Here is an 18,693-nt window from a genome sequence, read left to right as displayed (position 1 = left end):
AGTCCACGATACAAAATTCTACTGCAAATGCGTTCTTCTTAAACATCTTTGCGGGAATTTCTTAACTCCGAGGCTACTTTCTTTCCCTTACATTATGTACTGACGCTTTTATTTTTTGTACGGTTACATGAATTTGTAAGGTTTCATTTGTGGTTAAGGTATGTTTACTTTGCGTTTTTTCGTTACTTTTTTACATTACTAATGTATACCGACACACATGTAATGACAAGGCCATTTTTTGTCTGTATCTTTAGGTTGTCGTACTGAAACCATTCGTAAACGAGGTACTACGACTATAAACCTCATTCATTTATGAAATCGATCTATATGTGGTCTACTTAATTGGTTTCTGTAATTAATTCTTTTCTTTCGTTCGCTTAAATGTTTGTTATATTAAACGCTTCAAATTCTAGCTTGTAAAACGTATTTTGCTTACTATGTTGAATGGTACTTTTGTTTATTCATTCATTTCCATACTACACTTGTCATTGCCCGTCTTTAGCAATGTCATATTCATTACTTAGCTACTGTTCTGAAACTAAAAATTTCGTGGTCAAATGTAATTGTTAGGACTTTTTTAACCCACTAGACATGTGATTCAATGGTACCACATGAATGTGATAGGATTAAAAGTGTAATACCTTAAACAATTTATGGACTAGATGAAAATTAATTGACATTTTTCTTTAAGAACATTGATTGAGACATTGAGCTAGGTAAGAAGTTTGTTTTGATTAATTTGCACACAAAAGTATATTCGATTAGCTTTTTAAAATTATATTAATTTTTTATTTCGTCTTTTGGTATTTTCAATGGGTGGTAATTTCACGATAAAATATTTTTTTAAAGAAATAATGTATATGTATATAATTCATGTTAAATGATCATAAATTTGAAATATATTTTTTCAAGGAATATTATTCTATCTAATGTGTAGTGGATTAAAAAAGTCATAACACTCCTTAGTTAATTTACAATTTTTATTCTATCAAGTGTCTAGTCGTTTATTTTATCCAATCAGTGTTAGCAGCTCAATCTGTTAGTTTATAAACATATTCTACAAAAATTTCCTGGTTAATTTACAAAAAAATTATATTTATAAACATATTTTACAAACTCTCCTAGTAAATTTACAAACATATTATAAATGAACATATTTCCAACATTTGTAAACTTAATTTCAAGTATGTCATTAGACTAACAACATTCGAATGTAACTCGTTGTTAGGATTCTTTTCCAACAGGGTGTTAATCTAGAATTTATAATGGACGAACACGAGTTTGCGTCTCTTCTAAATGTGTGCATAACATCCCAACATCAGTTCGTACTAATGTTGAAGCTGTTAAATAACGACACGAAGAGGATAACACATATCTGCATGAAACTAGGCATAGAATTAGACAGTTAGCCTATTTTTGCATGATTCATGCCTCAGATCTAATGTGTCGCCATAGTACGAGAATGGACCGAAGATGTTTTGCCATTCTGTGCCACTTACTGAGGACCATTGTTGGACTAACGTCGACGAAAGTCGTCGATGTTGAGGAGATGGTAGCAATATTCCTCTACATTCTCATGCACGATGTGAAAAACCATGTGATTTAATGGGAGTTCATGCGGTTGGGTGAGACAATTTCCCATCATTTCAACATGGTTTTGTTGGTCGTTATTCGATTGCATGACGAGCTTTTGAAAAAACCACAACTAGTGCCTAACGATTGCACAGATCAAAGATGGAGGTGGTTTGAGGTACACATTCTCTGGAACTACATACTTTCAACCATTCGATGTTAGATCTTGTTAGTAATCATCAGTTATGCATTGTAGAATTACCTAAGTGCATTAAATGGGACGTACATAAAAGTAAACGTTTCAGCTAGTGACCAGACTAGGTATAGAACACGCAAGGGGGAGGTCGCCACAAATGTCCTTGGCATGTCTGACACGAAAGAAGATTTTGTTTACGTACTTGCCGGTTGGGAAGGATCAGCTGCGGACTCATGCATCCTTTGTGATGTCATTTCAAGACCTAATGGCTTGAAGGTGCCCAAGGGTAACTACCTACGACACTGTATTGCTAAATGCAATTTAACAATTAACAACTGCGACATTTTAATCGTGTAATATGATCTTAGACTATTACTACATGGTCAATGTCGGGTACCCAAATGCATAGGGTTTCCTGGCACCCTACAGAGGCCAATGCTACCACTTGCAAGAATGGCGTGGCGCTGAAAAATAAACATTCAACGTCCAAAGAGTTCTTCAATATGAAGCATTCGTTTGCACATCATGTAATCGAAAGAGCATTATGTGTCTTGAAGAGTTGGTGGGCGATACTACGGGGAAAGTCATACTACCCTGTAGAAGTCCAATGTTGCACAATACTCATATGTTGTCTGTTGCACAACCTTATCAATAGGGATATGACAAACTTTGATATACTAGACGACATAGATGAGATTGATTCCACCCACGCAACTACTGCCGGTGATGATATACATTACATAGAGACCTTCATGAGTGGACTCAGTGGAGGGATGAGCTTGCAGATGAAATGTTTAGTGACTGGGAGTTGCGTAACTAGTAGAACAATTAGTGTACCATAATTGAATGTCCAACGTTCATTTTCTTACTTAAGTAGTGATTCCACCGGGTCTTATTTTGTCATAGTTTTTGGAATATATTTGTTTCAAATGTATTGATTACGCAAGTAAATGAATGGCAAACTGTTTTTCAGTAGGAGTTAAATGTACTATGTATTTGTATTGTAACCTTAGGGAAATTAATGACACTAATATGTTTGCGTTTGATTTATAACATGACAACTACATCGAGTCTACTAAAGCATAGTTGGATGAAAAAGGAAGAGGCAGGTCTCGTCGAGTTAGTAAATGCTAGTTGCTGGAAGTCCGACAATGGGACCTTTTGCCTTGGGTACCTAAATCAACTAGCGAGAATGATGACCTTCAAGATCCCAGGTTGTAATGTTCATGATTCAACGATTGATAGCTGAATAAAATTATTGAAGAGAACGTTCCATGCGCTAGCCGAGATGTGTGGCCCGACCTGCAGTGGGTTTGGGTGGAACGATGAAAAAAAGTGCATTATTTGACGATTGGGTCAAGGTGCGTTATTAGTAATTTGAACAATTACCGTAGTATATTTACAAAAAGGACTAACCATTTATTATTGCAATTGAATAGAGTCATCCGGTAGTGAAGAGCCTCGTTAATAAGTCGTATCCCCACTATGACGGACTGTTTTACGTCTTTAACAAAGATCGTGTGACGGGAGGCCGGGCCGAGACTTTTACGGATGTTGGGTCAAAGGATCTTGTTGGGTATGATGCATTTGTCGATGATTCTTTGTCGGATATAGAGTTCTAGCCTATGTACAATCGGAGATTGAACATGTCGCCTAACGAATTAATGGGAACAAGAACCGCTCGGGTAAGTGAGGATAAGTGTGTTTCAAGTGGGTCTAAGCGAAAACGTGGAGGATAGCCCACAGACAGTGGAGATGTAATTTGCACTGCGACTGAGTAAGAAAATGAAAAACTTAACTGCATTGCTGACTAGCTTGTTCTACAACGTCAAGACATAAGCTAAACACGACAAGAAGTTATCCGATAGTTGGAGGCCATCCTTGAGCTGGCATTGATGGATAGGTGTCGCTTAATGCATATACTGATGCGTAACGTGGATGACATGAAAGTTTTTCTTAACGTTCCAGACAATATGAAGTACCTGTACTGTGCAGAATCATTCTTGAAGAAAACCGATGACCACTTTGTTTGATGTATTTGTATCGGTGGCTTTTCAGACTTTGACTATATGTTCTTCTTATTACGTGTTTTGTCTTCTTATCGTATGAACTTCTCTTTGTATTCAAGCTTTATGGTCTGTATTTTCATTTCGCTATCTTATGTAATGGTATCATATTGTTCTACTATCGTGCTGTTTTCGTTGAATGTTAACCAGAAGTTCTATTGAAAGACTATTTCCCAATTGCATACACGTGGAAAAAAATTTGTTTTAATGCGCTAACGGATTTACGCGTTAATTTTGCACGACATAACATAAGAGAAGAAAAAAATTAAATGGGACTCATCTTAATGATTTAGAAAACAAATATTTTGTTACTCATGGGTATCGTAAGAAAAATATTTGAAAACGTATGTAAAAAATATTTTGAGTTATTATAATTATAAAAATAAATATTGATAATTTACAAAAAAAAAAGTTATATGATATTTTTAAAATTTTTATATTAATATTCCTTATTAAAAAAAATATCCTAAATCCAATTAACATAATCCTTACCCCAAACAAGTATTATCATCATACTACACTCATAACTCTTCCCCCAAACACACGTTATAATAATACTAGAATAATAATCATTCCCCCAAACACATATTATAATAATACTACAATAATAATCCTTCTCCCAAACATATATTATTATAACACTACTATTGTAATCCCTCTCCCAAACACATAATATCAAAACTCTACCTTTAATAATCCTAAGATTATAATAATCCTAGTGTTATGATAATATGGTTTTGGTGGAAGAGTTATTATTGGTAGTGTTAAGGTAATATATGTTTGAGAGAAAGTGATATCATTGTATATAAGGAGGAAAAAAAACTTTTCGAAAATACATTTTTAATGAAAAATAATTAAAAGAAAACTTGAAATGAATCAATTTTAAGGATCAAAAATAAACTAAAAAAAAAATGTCGTTAGAGTAATATTATCACAAAAAGTGACATCAATTTAATAGGTATTATTACGTAGAAAAATGTACAACTTAATAAGAGAAACTTTTATAAATATAAAAAATTGACAAATATTTACGTTCCGTGTAACAAAATGAAAAAATCCATGAAGGTAGCCATTTTTTAAAAAATATTTCAGGTTTGCTCTTCCTTTTTATTGTCTTTATCTTCCTTTTCTGCGATTATTTCTTTCCGTCGTCTTTCTTCTCTTCCTCGTATTTTTTTTTCTAAATTGTTATTTGGTTCAAGATACAAAATATAAAAGATCTATTTTTTAAAAATTGTTATTTGGTTGTTCAAGATCGCGTACTAATTAAATATAAAAGATTTTGAAAAAAAATGTTGTACTTGAATATAAACGATCGTGTATCAAAAATACCCAAACCTAAGCGATCGTGTACCAAAGAATCTTAAAAAAATCGAAAAAAAGTTGCCAAATATAAATGATTGTGTACAAAAAAATAAAAGACCATGTAGTCAAATCTAAATGATCATGTACCAAAAGAATTTTGAAAAAAATTGTTTAGCCAAATGTAAAAGAATCTTGAAAAAAAATCATTTATATTTGAGTAGCCAAATCTAAATCTCAAACCTAAACGATTAACCAAATTAAACGATTGGTACAAAAAGTATTGAAAAAAAAATCATTTAGATTTGGCTACCAAAATCTAAATGATTGTGTATCAAACAATTGTGTAGATATTGTTGATGAGACATTTTTTGTATTTTTCATTGTGGGCCTATAAGTTTTTTCGTTTTCAAAATTGTTTTATACAATATAAATATTTTACCATTTTATTATATTTTCTAAAAGACTTCATTTAATAATATATTTTAAACAATAAATGGACAAGTAATATTATTTAGAGGATATTGTAAATTTAATAAAACATATTAAAGGTCATTTTCAGACTCTAAATAATTGATATTCTTATCTTACATTCTAGAAAATATCGGATTTCCAAATATTTCATTGTTGGATAATTTGTTTTTTTTACAAAAGTGAATACAATCAATTATAAAAGATTAAAAAAAAATTCAAATAATCTATTTTCAAGGATATATTAAATCGACCACATAGAGAATAATAAAAAAAAGCTTAAAAATAAAAGTAAGAAAATGCTAAGACACAATAAGCGACATTATAAAAAAATGAAGTAAAGTAAATCAAATCAAAAAGTCCACTATGACCTCCGAGAAAACAAAAATACTGTACGTCAAGAAAAATCAAATTTACATTAGTACTTAAATGGATTAGAGCCTTTCACCAACCAAATTCGAATTCAAAATCTTCACATATTTATTATTGTTTTTTTTATCTTGATTTGATTAGTAGTCATCTTAACCAAACAAAAAAAAAAGCATCAAATAATTTCAAGCTAATTAAGCATATATATATATATAGTCTTAATTAACAAATAACATTAAAAAATAGGGCAAATACACGTATTAATCCAAATTAATCAAAAAGAGGTTGCATATGAAATCCAAAAGCTTTGGAAGTTGAGATAGAAACGAAAACAAAGGGGAGATAGAAAGGAAGAAAAAAGCAGACAACTTGTGTCTTATATATATATATATATATATATATATATATATATATATATATATACATACTTGGTAAGAACTTGAGATATTACAAAACTATTAAAATTTCATAACTTTCATTTATTATATTAACAAGAAAAATACAAATAATTAAGTTTGAGATTAATTAAAAGTTGACATGTATCCTAGATTGAAATTGAATACAAATAATAATGATGCTGTTCACACGAGATTTTCGAAGAAATTTGATTCGTGGAGTTGAACTTGTGTTGATGTTGTATTTATGTTGATTTGATGCGATGTAGTTCGATCTCTAGAATTTGATCCTCTGATTCTCTCTCGTCTGGATGCTTACGCTTGATTTGAGGAAGCGAAGCACGTGATGTTCTTGAAGTTGTAGTCTTGGAAGAAAGCTTGTATCTTCGAAGAAGCTTCAATCTTTGAGGGTGTTCTTGAAGTTGAAGACTTGGAAGAAAGCTTGGATCTTCAAAGAAGCTTCAATCTTCGAAGGTGTTATTGAAGTTGGAGACTTGGAAGAAAGCTTGGATCTTCAAAGGAGCTTCAATCTTTGAAGGTGTTCTTGAAGTTGAAGACTTGGAAGAAAGCTTGTATCTTCAAATGAGCTTCAATCTTTGAGGGTGTTCTTGAAGTTGGAGTCTTGGAAGAAAGTTTGTATCTTCAAAGAAGCTTCAATCTTCGAGGGTGTTCTTAAAGTTGGAGTCTTGGAAGAAAGTTTGTATTTTCAAAGAACTTTGATCTTCGAGGTTGGTTGACTTCAGGAGTTGAGGAGGCTTCTATCTCTTGAGAGAATCCTCTCTAGACCTTATGGAGTCAAAAATTTCTAACCCCCACAAATGAAGAGAACTCCTCTATTTATAGAGTTCCCCGGTGGGCTTTTATGGACTTGAGCCTGTTCTGGTCCAATGGGCTCAATCACATGGATTTGGGTCATATTTTATTTTAGGCTAAATTAAGCTTATTTTTTGACTCAATTGAATTTTAGCCTAACTAAATAATATTTAATTGAACAAAAATAATTAATTTGACCCAATTGTCATAATAAAGACACATGACATCATTAGAATTGTCCAATTTGTCTTTAAATTTAATTTGAGACACATGCCAATTTTTAGTTAATCCCAAATATAATTATTTTAGTAAATGATGTGGCAATTTGTGATTGGTTCCAAAATTTCTTATTCAACAGATGCCATGTGTTTTCATCATGACTGTTGGATCAAATTAATTATATTGGTACAATTAAATGTTATTTATTTGGGTTAAAGTTCAATTGAGCAAAATAAGTTAGCTTAGATATGAACAAAATTCATGTGGTTGAGTTCATGGGTCTGATCCATGGACCAACAAAATCCAAACCCATCAAACCCACCAAAGAACTCTACAAAATAGATGAGTTCTCTTCATTTGAGGGAGACATAAATTTTTACTCTGGAAGATTTAGAGAAAGCTCTCCCAAGAACCAGAATACTTTCTAACTCCTAAAGCCGACCAGCCTCTCGAAGATTGAAGTTTATTTAAAGATATAAGTTTTCTTCCAAGACTGCAACTTCAAGAACATCATGTGTTATGTTTTCTCAAATCAAGCGTAGGCATTCAATGAAGAGAGAATCAGAGGATCAAATACTAGACAACGAATCACATCGCATTATAATCAACATTAACACAAGTTCAACTCCATGAAGCACGTTTTTTCAAAAACCTAGGGCAAACAATAATAACTAAATGAAATAATGGTAGGCCTTGAAGTAGGTCGGTAGAGCTCGATCGGTAAGTGTTGTCCCCAAAAGCTCCAAATAAGTGTCTAAAATCACCCAATAAGGCCCAATGATAGAGTGTTTTAAGCCGTTTGGCCCAACAAAGGGTCAAAACTCAGTTCGGAGAAGTTTTGAAGCGATGTAGATGTATGGAGACTTTGTTATTGGGAACGACTTACATGATGATGAGAGATGCGACAGTGCAATATCATGATGTTAGCCTTACGTATGAGCAAGATCAAGCTTCAAAAATATTGGCCTAGAGAAGAGATAAGTCGACTAAAGTCGATATATGAAAGAAAATACAGTTGGTATAGGTGATATGTATGACCGGATGAACTCAACTTCCACATGACTTGAGTTTGGCTGAGGAAGCAAGAATCTCACTTAATTAAGGTTTGAGGATCCTTAAAAAAGTTGAGCAAAAAGTAGATCGAGGCTTGAGAATTTCCCTTCATGGTTGAGTGTAAATCATGGTGTCACATGGTTGAAGAAGTATAACTGTGACAAGTAATTGCCTACATTAGGCCAGTAGCTCATCATAAATACTTAGGATTACAATTAGTTTATGGTCATGAAACATGAGGCAAATATTTTCCACATGAGAACTTTTAGATGTGTAGTATATGTTCAAATTTTACTTCACCACAACATGTTAAGATGGATTCTAAAAGGAGGTTAGCAACATATATGTTAGATTTGATTATTCCCTATCAACTATTAATTATCATGAAAACCTGAAACAAATGATCTATTTACTACCCAATTTGTTGATTGTTAGTTATTTTAATGAGACAAAAATTTCAACATTGGGAAGGAGAGAAATTAAGAAGTTGGAAAAAGAAATTATATGGAATACGTACATCGTTATTATCTCACACTACAAGAAATCGGGGCTTTCCCGACGCCAAAAAGGACGTCGGCACAAAGAACGTCAGGAATAAGGATATTCCCGACGCCGAACAGACGAGTTGTGAAAGTCGCGTTGGAGAAAACCCTATACCCGAAGCCACGCACAATGTGTTGGGAGTGGCGTCAGAAAAAAGGGTATTCTCGACGCATCAAGCATGCGTAGGTCAAACGGCGTCGAAAATAAGACCAAATTAAATTTAAAATACACCTTATTCCCGACACCATGCACAGTGCATCAGGAACGGCGTCGGGAATAAGGGGTTTTCCCGACGCACTATTGTGCGTCGGAAAAACCATTTAATGAGCGTCGGGAATAAGGGTATTCCCGATGCCGTTTGACCTACGCATGCTTGATGAATGAGTGATAAAATTTTGAATTTGTTTTAATTTAATCCAAAACATCGAGAAAAATATTTGAGCAATCCGAATGTCGTTGTGAATGTTTGAGCAAAATATTTTAGGAAAAAAAAATTAGAAATTACATATTTAAAAATATATATAAAAAAGAATTCCCAACGCCGCGTCATGCGTCGACATAAGGTCCGTTGGGAGAGGAACTCCCGACACTACCTTGGCCGACACATGTCATGACGTCGGGAGAGGCATTCCCGACACAGTGTTAGTACGGCGTTGGGAATGCCTCTCTCGACTCATTTCTCCCGATCCCGTGAAAAACGTCGGCATATCCTTTTTCGACATTTTTTTCACTTTCCCCAATGTTTTTGTGCGTCGGGAGGACCCCCATCTCTTGTAGTGTCATTTAGATTCCTGTACAAACTAATATAAACTTGAAGAGTTGAGAAAATAATTTATTTTCAAATACAATAATCAATTACCAGATGCATGTTTTCATATATGCTAAATAACTAAGTTACATACTAGTTGGAAATGCTTCATTGAAAACTGATATCTCAACGGAACAAGTTGTCACCAATGAGTTTTTGGGATATGTTAGAAGCGTGTGGTAGAACAAATAGATTCGAGTTATAAAAACCCTAAAAAATGAAAAATATTTTCCTTGCTGGTTGAGGATGTGAATACGAGGGAAGAAACCATGGACATGATCAGTAGTTTAATTAGTGAAAAAAGGTGTCAATATCTAAATATAATAACGAAATTTCAATAAAGTATGTCATGACATAAAAAACGAAGGAACTTGAATTAATATAGTAAAATTAAATGTTCTAATAGTACAACCAGTAGGGGTGGGGGAACTTATTGAATAAGTCGAGAAAAAACATAGAAATTAAAAGAAAACAACAAAAATAAAACCCTATTAAAATTTACATGGAGAACTTCCAACTAATCAAAAGAAAACCACGTCCTATTTGAAAGAAATTTCATTATGTGAAAAGTTATTATAATCACACCAAAATCTCTCACCGACTTCAATTATATTAAAAAAAAAGTCTCTCAAAGCATTATACAACTCCCATCACTAAATCAAATATACTAAGATCAAAGTATTCATAATTGAGATGATTATAATTAAAAAAACTAAGAACTTAAATAATCTTTCAAATATTGCAAGACAAATATTCTTTTAATATTTTGTCAAAACCTAACAAAAGTTTCCATATCAAAACAATCCTCCTCCCCAAAAAATAAGCAAACATGCAACCTCAGGATCAAATTACTCTCATTACCGATGGAATTTATCAAATATGCGTAGTATAAGAACCCATAAAATCCAAAGAAATATTTATCAAGGAATAGTTGAATATCAAATAAAAGATGCATCATCTCAATGTATCATACAAAATCTCACATTTGAAAAGATAGAGAGAACCGTGCATTATATAAAATTAATTTTCTTATTATTGAGTACAACATGTAATATACACACACTTTTTATATATATTTTTTCAGTTAAAAAAAATGAAACCCAACTAATAAAATGGGCTTATATATATATATATATATATATATATTATTTTACAAAACCCAAGAAGTTATAAAACTTGTGGTACAAAAAGAGCCATATATATAGAAAAGAAAAAACATATATTTATATATATATATTGTAGCATTGGGTCAAATGAAGAGTGGAGATGGTAGGATATAATTATTATTAGGCACAAAACATTGAGAAGGGGCCCCTTTTTCCAATTAATTCTTTAAATTTCCCTTATACTAGGGAATAGCTTAGCTAGGTAGTTCATTTGTTAAATTAATATTGTGTTCCACTACCACCATGAACATGAATATAAATATGAATATGATTGTGATTATGATTATGATGATGTCAAATCTTACCAGCCTTTTGCTTAATAACCAAAAACAAAGACAGATATTTGCCCCACCACTACCACCACTTCTTCACTATATAGTTTAATGCATCCCCATGTGACCCTCATATATACTTCAATCATAAGTCTATATTTCACTAATTAAACTTAAAATTGTGTCTAAGGCCTCTCTTTATTTTTAGGACATTCATTCTCAAACTATAGCTTATTTTTAAATTAAGTTTTACTAACTTTTACAATAATGTTGTTAGTTAAGTTTTATAACTTTTTGACCATGGGTTAACATTGTGTTTGGGATGAATTTTGAAAAAAAATAATATATATATATATATATATATATATATATATATTAAATCCAATACTTGGTTAAAGAAAATGTTAGTGAATCTTCCTTTTAAGAAGTTGCTTTAGAATTTGCATGGTCATTTTGAACTAGGTGTGTATAGGAAAGGTATTCTCTGAGAAACTTCTTTAGGATAAATAATTTTTGAAAAAAGAAAAAGTACTTCAACCATAAGTGTTAAAGTAAAAGAGGTGCGACTTAGACGCAAGAAATGATCGCTATCTCTGATTACACTTTGCATTCTTGAACCTACATCATGATCAAGACTACAAAAATAAATGATGGGACTTTACAAGAAAAATGCATTTTTTGTGTCACTCTCCCAAACTCTGATTTTGAAGAAGTGCTTTTAACTACTACAAAGTTCGGTCCACAAAAGTTATTTCAAAATAAAATAATGTGAGAGTTGAATTAGGAATGATATATTTGAAAACAATACTATTTTTCCTTTTCCTTTTTTTAGAAGGAGTAATTAAATGTTTACTTAAGTATTTTTTTTTTTTTTTGAATTTTTTCTAAGACACTCCTAAGATAATTAAATTCACCTATAATAAAAGATTTTATTTGTACACTCTAAATGTATTTTAACCATTTGAAAAAGTCATTCAAAAAGTTAATAAATTTTACAACCTAACACACTCATCAATCTATTATAATTCAAAATTTTGCACTTTTGACCATGAAAAGGATTGGTGATTTATTGGGTCCAAAGTTATATGGTGAAAATGAGTTCATGTTTATATATAATTAATGAGGAATATATTAATATTAATTAGTACAAGATCGATATTGAAGAAAGTCTAAGGTTTAAGAAGGTTAGATGCTTGGACTTGAAATATCAAATCATGATGATTTTCCATTTGAAAATAGAATAATTTAGAAATGAAACTTGATATCATGCATATGCAAATGGCTATGAGGTGCAAAGAGATGGCAGGGGACCTCCAAATAGCATCTTTCTCCCAACTCACAAAGTAGGCCCATCAAAATCACCTATATCACTTCAAAAACCACTTTCTATTAACTTTACCTTTTTAATTTCAAATACATACATATATATACATACATAAGAAAATAATATATAGGAAAAATGGATTTATACTTATAAATTTCTGGACTATCACTTTAAATTAATCCCAAACTGATCACACTATGGTTTCATGAAGCATAATTTGGATAATGAACTAGAAATACACACATCCATTAATGATCTAAACGTAAAGCATCGATAACAATAGGAGGCAGCTTACTGCATAAATAACGTTACAATGAGAGACTTTATTCGAACAAGACAAACTTAAATGTGAAACATAATTGCTTTGAAATTAGAATATAAAGAGGAGAAAAAAGCATGGAGAATGAAAAACAAATTGGGGAAAGTAGATGAGTAGTTTTTGATAGACTATAATTAATTGTTTGTGATATAATTAATATAAAAGATTTAAATTGTTTAATTTAATTAAAAGAATATAATTAATTGTTTGTGATATAATTAATATAATGTATATAGTTACAAAATAATATATAAATAAATTTTGAATAAGATTCAAAATTATATAATATGGGAGATATATTTGAATAAAATTCGAACAATAAATAATAAATAATATGACTAAATTTTATATTAAAAAAGAAATATGCATTTCAATATGATTCAAAATGTTTAATTAAATATAAGATAAAAGATAATTAATTAATGAAAAATTATTTAAAATGACAAAAATTCTAAAAATATTAACAAATATAGTAAAATTTCACAATCTGTTAGTAATAGATCACAATACACCAATATAGACTATTATATAATAGATAAATATACTACTATATGATAGACCAAGATACATATAAACACATTAGTCTATATATATTAGTTTTTTTGTAGATAGACTACGATATTTTGTTATATTTTGTAAATATTTTCCTATATTTAAAAATATATCTTAATTAATTAATATATTTAAATTAAATTAAATTATTAACTTCCACGTACTACACAGAGGTGTAGGTCAGGGAAGTTCACTCGCTTTCTTAAATGTGAAAGGTTTGCGTTATATCAAGGGGTTGTTGAATTTCACGTAATTTTGGCTCTCTAAAATTCTTGAACTCTCTTAATTATTGACAACGAAAAAAATTTCTATCAAAACAGTTCTCCCTTCTTATTCAATAAAGTTCCCACAAGCGTTGAACCTTGTCAAAGGATAGTAGGGACGATCTTGCGGAAACGTTTTTGAACATGAAAAGTGTTATGTGAATCCGACCAAAGTCTCACATTGGTTAGATAAGGGATGAGTATATAAGTGAGGACAACTATCTCCATTGATATGAGGTCTTTTGGGTTGATACCAAAAGCAAAGCCATGGGGTGTATATCCAAAGTGGATAATATCATACCATTGTGAAGATATTTAGGGGGTTTGTTGTCCTAACAAGTGGTATCAGAGTCATGCCTCTAATTTAATCATGCTAGTATTATCCTCAGGTGTCGAATAAAGATGTAGTAGAGCCTTGAAAGCCTCAAAAGTAGGTAAAACCATGAAATCCGTGGTTAGACTCTATCAAATAGGCAGATGCTCCGAGAAGAGGAGTTAGCTCAGATAGAGCTTAGTGAATGGGATGACTATTTAAGAGAAGGATCGTGCTAATCGATTTTCCTTCAAGAAGGGAAATAATCTTACAAAAATCAAGGAGATCAAAGACTTGGGTTCTTTACGTGGTTGGATTTAATAAAAATTATTAAAGTTATTTTGAGTGGTTGGCCAAACACTTTACAATACCTTCAAAAAAATATTTTACTTTTAAAATTAAATACCGAAAGAAAATGTACTTAAACATTCTCTAAGTCTAAATAGTTAACTCAACCCAAGATATTATATTCCTTTAAACATATAAATTCTAAATTTGAAATGCCATAAATATATCCTTAAAAGATGCCATAAATACACATTGAAAATCCCATATAAACACATGAATTTATTTTGTTAGAAGTAAATACAAATATATACAACTAAGAATTAGAGAGCTCTAGCTAGTTGACTCTTTGAACAAAATGGGATATGTCAAAAGAATTGGAAAAAGGAACACCCTTTTTCAACTTATATTGAAAGGGATATAGATATCATTATCTTTGAGAGCCAAGAAACCAAATTTATCACAATGGAAACGTTTAGAGAGAGAGATACTAAAAGATCCTTTTTTTTTTTTTTAGTCAAAAAGATTGTGCAAAGGACACAAGTCTTCCTTCATAGAGATACAAAAAAAAATAAAAAAATAAAATAAAAATAAAAAGATTGTTATTATTATTTGGATTCTCAAGAAAAAGAAGTAAAAATGGTCAACCCTCTCCCAATCCTACATAACCCCCTCTATCTCCCATCCCTTCCTTTCATTCCACAAACCCAATAAAAATTCAAACTCTTCTCCCTCCTCCTTCTTCCCTCCGCCACCACATCATGCATAGCTTCTCCCCCGCCGTTGACACCTCCATCTTCCACCTCCACTCCCCCGACCTCATTGTTTCGTCGTCGCCGCCACTCTTTCCATCATTCCCTAACTTCTCCTCTTCTCATTCCTCTTCCTTTCTCCTAGCATATAGCCAGCTCGCTCTGGACCCGGTGCTCGAGTCACCTGACCTTTTACCCTTAGAGGTGATCAGTTATAGTGGTAGTAGTGGACCTTGTAGTAGCTACGGGTCTCCCACGTCATCGCAACCTGCCCTAATACAGCGGAGCATGAGTAGCCAATCACTCCAAAAGGATAGGGTAAGGCATGGACCGGGTGCTAGGATTTCCTCGTTGATCGACACGGATATGCCGGCCGTGAGAAGGGTTTACAGCTCCGGTGATTTGCAGGTGAACCCCAAAATTGGCTGCAAAATTATAGTGTTTCATTATTCTTTCGCACTTATTAAGACATTGCATCTTAACACTTATTGTCTTTGAGAATCATCTGACTCTTTATAAAATCATAATCAAACACACCAATTATTTGTCCCACATTTGTCAAACACACCAATTATTTTACAATTTGAGCAAATATAATTAATGGTATAATTATTGTAGCTAACATATATGTTTTGAAATCTATTTATTTTACCATTAAGTAAATAATATGTTTCTCTTGTAAATAGAGAACAATATACTAAAAAGAATTTCATATGAAATAATTCAGGGAAGAACAGAAAGAGGATGCTCAAGTGAAAGCAGTTTGATAATAGAAGGAATGACCAAAGCTTGTAGATATAGTCCTGAAGAGAAGAAAGAGAGAATTGAAAGATATAAATCCAAAAGAAATCAAAGGAATTTTAATAAGAAGATTAAGGTAATTATTTATTTTTCACATTATTATTATTAAGTGCATTTTTAAACGACCAAAATATTTACAAAATATATTAAAATCTTAGATATATTTTGTAAATATTTTCAACGATTTTTTCATTTACAATAATTTTTTTATTATTGTTCTACAACCAATACTTTTTTTTTTAGGATAATTAGAATGGATAACAATTGTTAGAATAATTATTAACTATGTAGCAACATTTTAAAAAATTGCAAATATAGCAAAATCTATCGGTGATAGACTTCTATCGTTGATAGACTCCTATGGTTTATCAGTGATAGACCAACATTTACTACATGATCTATCGATGATAGACTCCTATCATTGATAGATTTTGACAAATTTTGCTATATTTGTAAATTTTTTAAAATGTTGCTATATACTTAATTATTTTGAATATAATTGCTACATTTGCAACTATCCCTTTTTTAAAAAAAGAAAAAGTGAATTTTATGTTTAATAAATAGTAGACAATATAGATTCGTGAATTTTAAAAATAAAAGCTATCGTTAGAGAACAAATTTAAAAGTCTATTAACCTATTAGACTCGAAATTTAAATCTATAGATCTATTATAAAGTTTAAAACATATTTGACACGGTTGAATAATTAGACTTGAAACTTAACCTACTATATTTTATATTTAAAAAACATTTCTTCTTCTTTCCCTGCTTTCTTTTTCCTTTCTACCTTTTACGTAAACTATTACTATGATAAACACATAAATTATAATTGGGATTAACTATTAATTCTTTTAGAAAAAAGTTTATTATGCGATGTATATTTTCAGAGTTAAAATCAATTTTATTTCATATTATCTATCTACCATATATGGTGATAGGCCTATCACACATATAGTAATAATCTATCGAAGAAAATTAAAAACAATCATTACCACAAAGTTATGATCATCAAAATTTCACTTTGAGATTAAAATATAACTAAGTAGGCAAATAATTAGTGCTTTTTTTTCCTACATGAATATGATTTAGAAAGAGAAGAAATAAAGAGACAAGATATTTCTAAAATAATTGAACCATTTTGGAAGTTAAAAGACAAAGTGGAGTGAAAAATGATTGTGGATAGGGTTTCTATTCATATGTAGCTAACAATAGTGATATGTTATTTTTCCACTCCAATCACATTTTTAATTGAATTTTTCTTCAATATTCTCCTCCTTCAAATAAAAAGTTGTTTAAAACAAAAACAATTCATTAATTTGAACTTTTTAATATTGTCACACTTCTGTATTTGTGTCTAATCAATGCTTAGATTCTTTTAAAAAATTCTAGTTACCTTTGTTTTTTGATTTTGTTTTTAATAAGTTCCTAAATTTTTAAGTTTATATAAAACGTGTCATTCAACGAACTATTTTAAAAGTTTATGAACTTAATATCCATATAATATTAAATTTAGAGAACTATTTGATATATTTTTCTAATAAGTTGAACTTAGTAGATAGGGGAATTATAAAAAAATTAGCAAATTTGACATAATATTTACAAAATAAAGCAAAATTTCATATTCTATTAATGATGGACATGGATAGTTACTGATATGATTCTATTAGTGATATTGATAGACAATGATAGAAGTCTATCAGTGTCTATAATTAAGAGAATCTAAAATGTTGCTATATGTCGTAAATATTTTAGTTTATTTTACTATATTTAAAAATGCTCCTAGTAGATACGTAAACATGAAAGTTCAAATACAATTAGATTATATATATTTTTAAAGTTGGAAAATGAAAGCTATATATGGATTAATTAATTTAACGGTAACTTTTATTTATATTTTCATAATTAGTCTCCATCTTTAATGAAACACCACTTGTTAATCCAATCACCACTTGTTAATCTAATCATTTGTTACATAAATTGATAGTATGAGTGTAGAAAAACATTGGCGGATAGTAGAAGACGAATAAGAGGAAGATTCGCAAGAAACGAAGAAATTGAAAACAGTAACTCCACCAGCTCTCCATTAGAGGCATGGAGCTGTTATGATAATCCCATGGTGAAGGAATTAGACACCACCCAAGATGATGGCTCATGGATCACCTTCCTTGATTCTTACCATTGTTAAATTAATAAATTAAAAAAAAAAATTGAACCATCCAACTTTTGAAATGGTAAAAATGATATCTTCTTCTTTTTTGTATCGTTGAACTTTGTAAATTGAAATCCACTTTGAACGTACTATTGTAACACACATGTGCATTGTGCATATTTTTGTATACGTAATATCAATTATTACTTTGATTTTGCCAATTCCATGGCCTATTTAAATTTCATGTTAAAGACTAAGTAATTTTCAAAATGTTTGTTTTAGTTCAAACTATATTATTTTAGTCGTCGTTTGAAGTACTTTAGGAATAATTTTGCCAATAGAAAAACTGTAACGTTATTTGATAATAGTGAGTGATTAAAAAATAAATTGAAAATGAGCTAATATAAAGAATAGACGTTTGAAGAATATAAAAACTATATAATAACACAGACACTAAATTAGGATTTAAATAAAACATAGATAGTTTTAATCATCATGTTCAGCCCCTTGTAAAGTATGCAAATTTAGAGTGTATTATTTGGATTTTTTTTCATTTTGGTTTCTAATTTTATGTTTTAAAAATATTTTTTCAAAAATATTTTGATTTTTTTATTTCTCAATTTGAACTATGTCTCTTTTGCTTTAATTTCTTTTAAGAAAAAAAAATAGAAAGCAAATTAAAGACCATTAT

General features: G+C 30.7%; 1 protein-coding gene across 1 annotated transcript; it reads left to right on the top strand.

Moving 5' to 3' along the window:
• Nucleotides 1–15,015: 15,015 nt before the first annotated feature.
• LOC103497191 (zinc finger protein CONSTANS-LIKE 3-like) lies at nucleotides 15,016–18,223 on the top strand. The gene is made up of 3 exons (XM_008459295.3): nucleotides 15,016–15,461; nucleotides 15,781–15,930; nucleotides 17,838–18,223. Exons 1-3 carry the CDS (start codon nucleotides 15,063–15,065, stop codon nucleotides 18,036–18,038), a joined length of 750 nt encoding a protein of 249 aa, XP_008457517.1. The 5' UTR covers nucleotides 15,016–15,062; the 3' UTR covers nucleotides 18,039–18,223.
• The last annotated feature ends 470 nt before the right edge of the window (nucleotides 18,224–18,693 follow it).

Source organism: Cucumis melo, chromosome 12 (assembly GCF_025177605.1).
Source record: "Cucumis melo cultivar AY chromosome 12, USDA_Cmelo_AY_1.0, whole genome shotgun sequence".
Taxonomy (NCBI): domain Eukaryota; kingdom Viridiplantae; phylum Streptophyta; class Magnoliopsida; order Cucurbitales; family Cucurbitaceae; genus Cucumis; species Cucumis melo.
The sequence above is the reverse complement of the archived record's forward strand: the minus strand, read 5'-3'. Positions and strand labels throughout refer to the sequence as shown.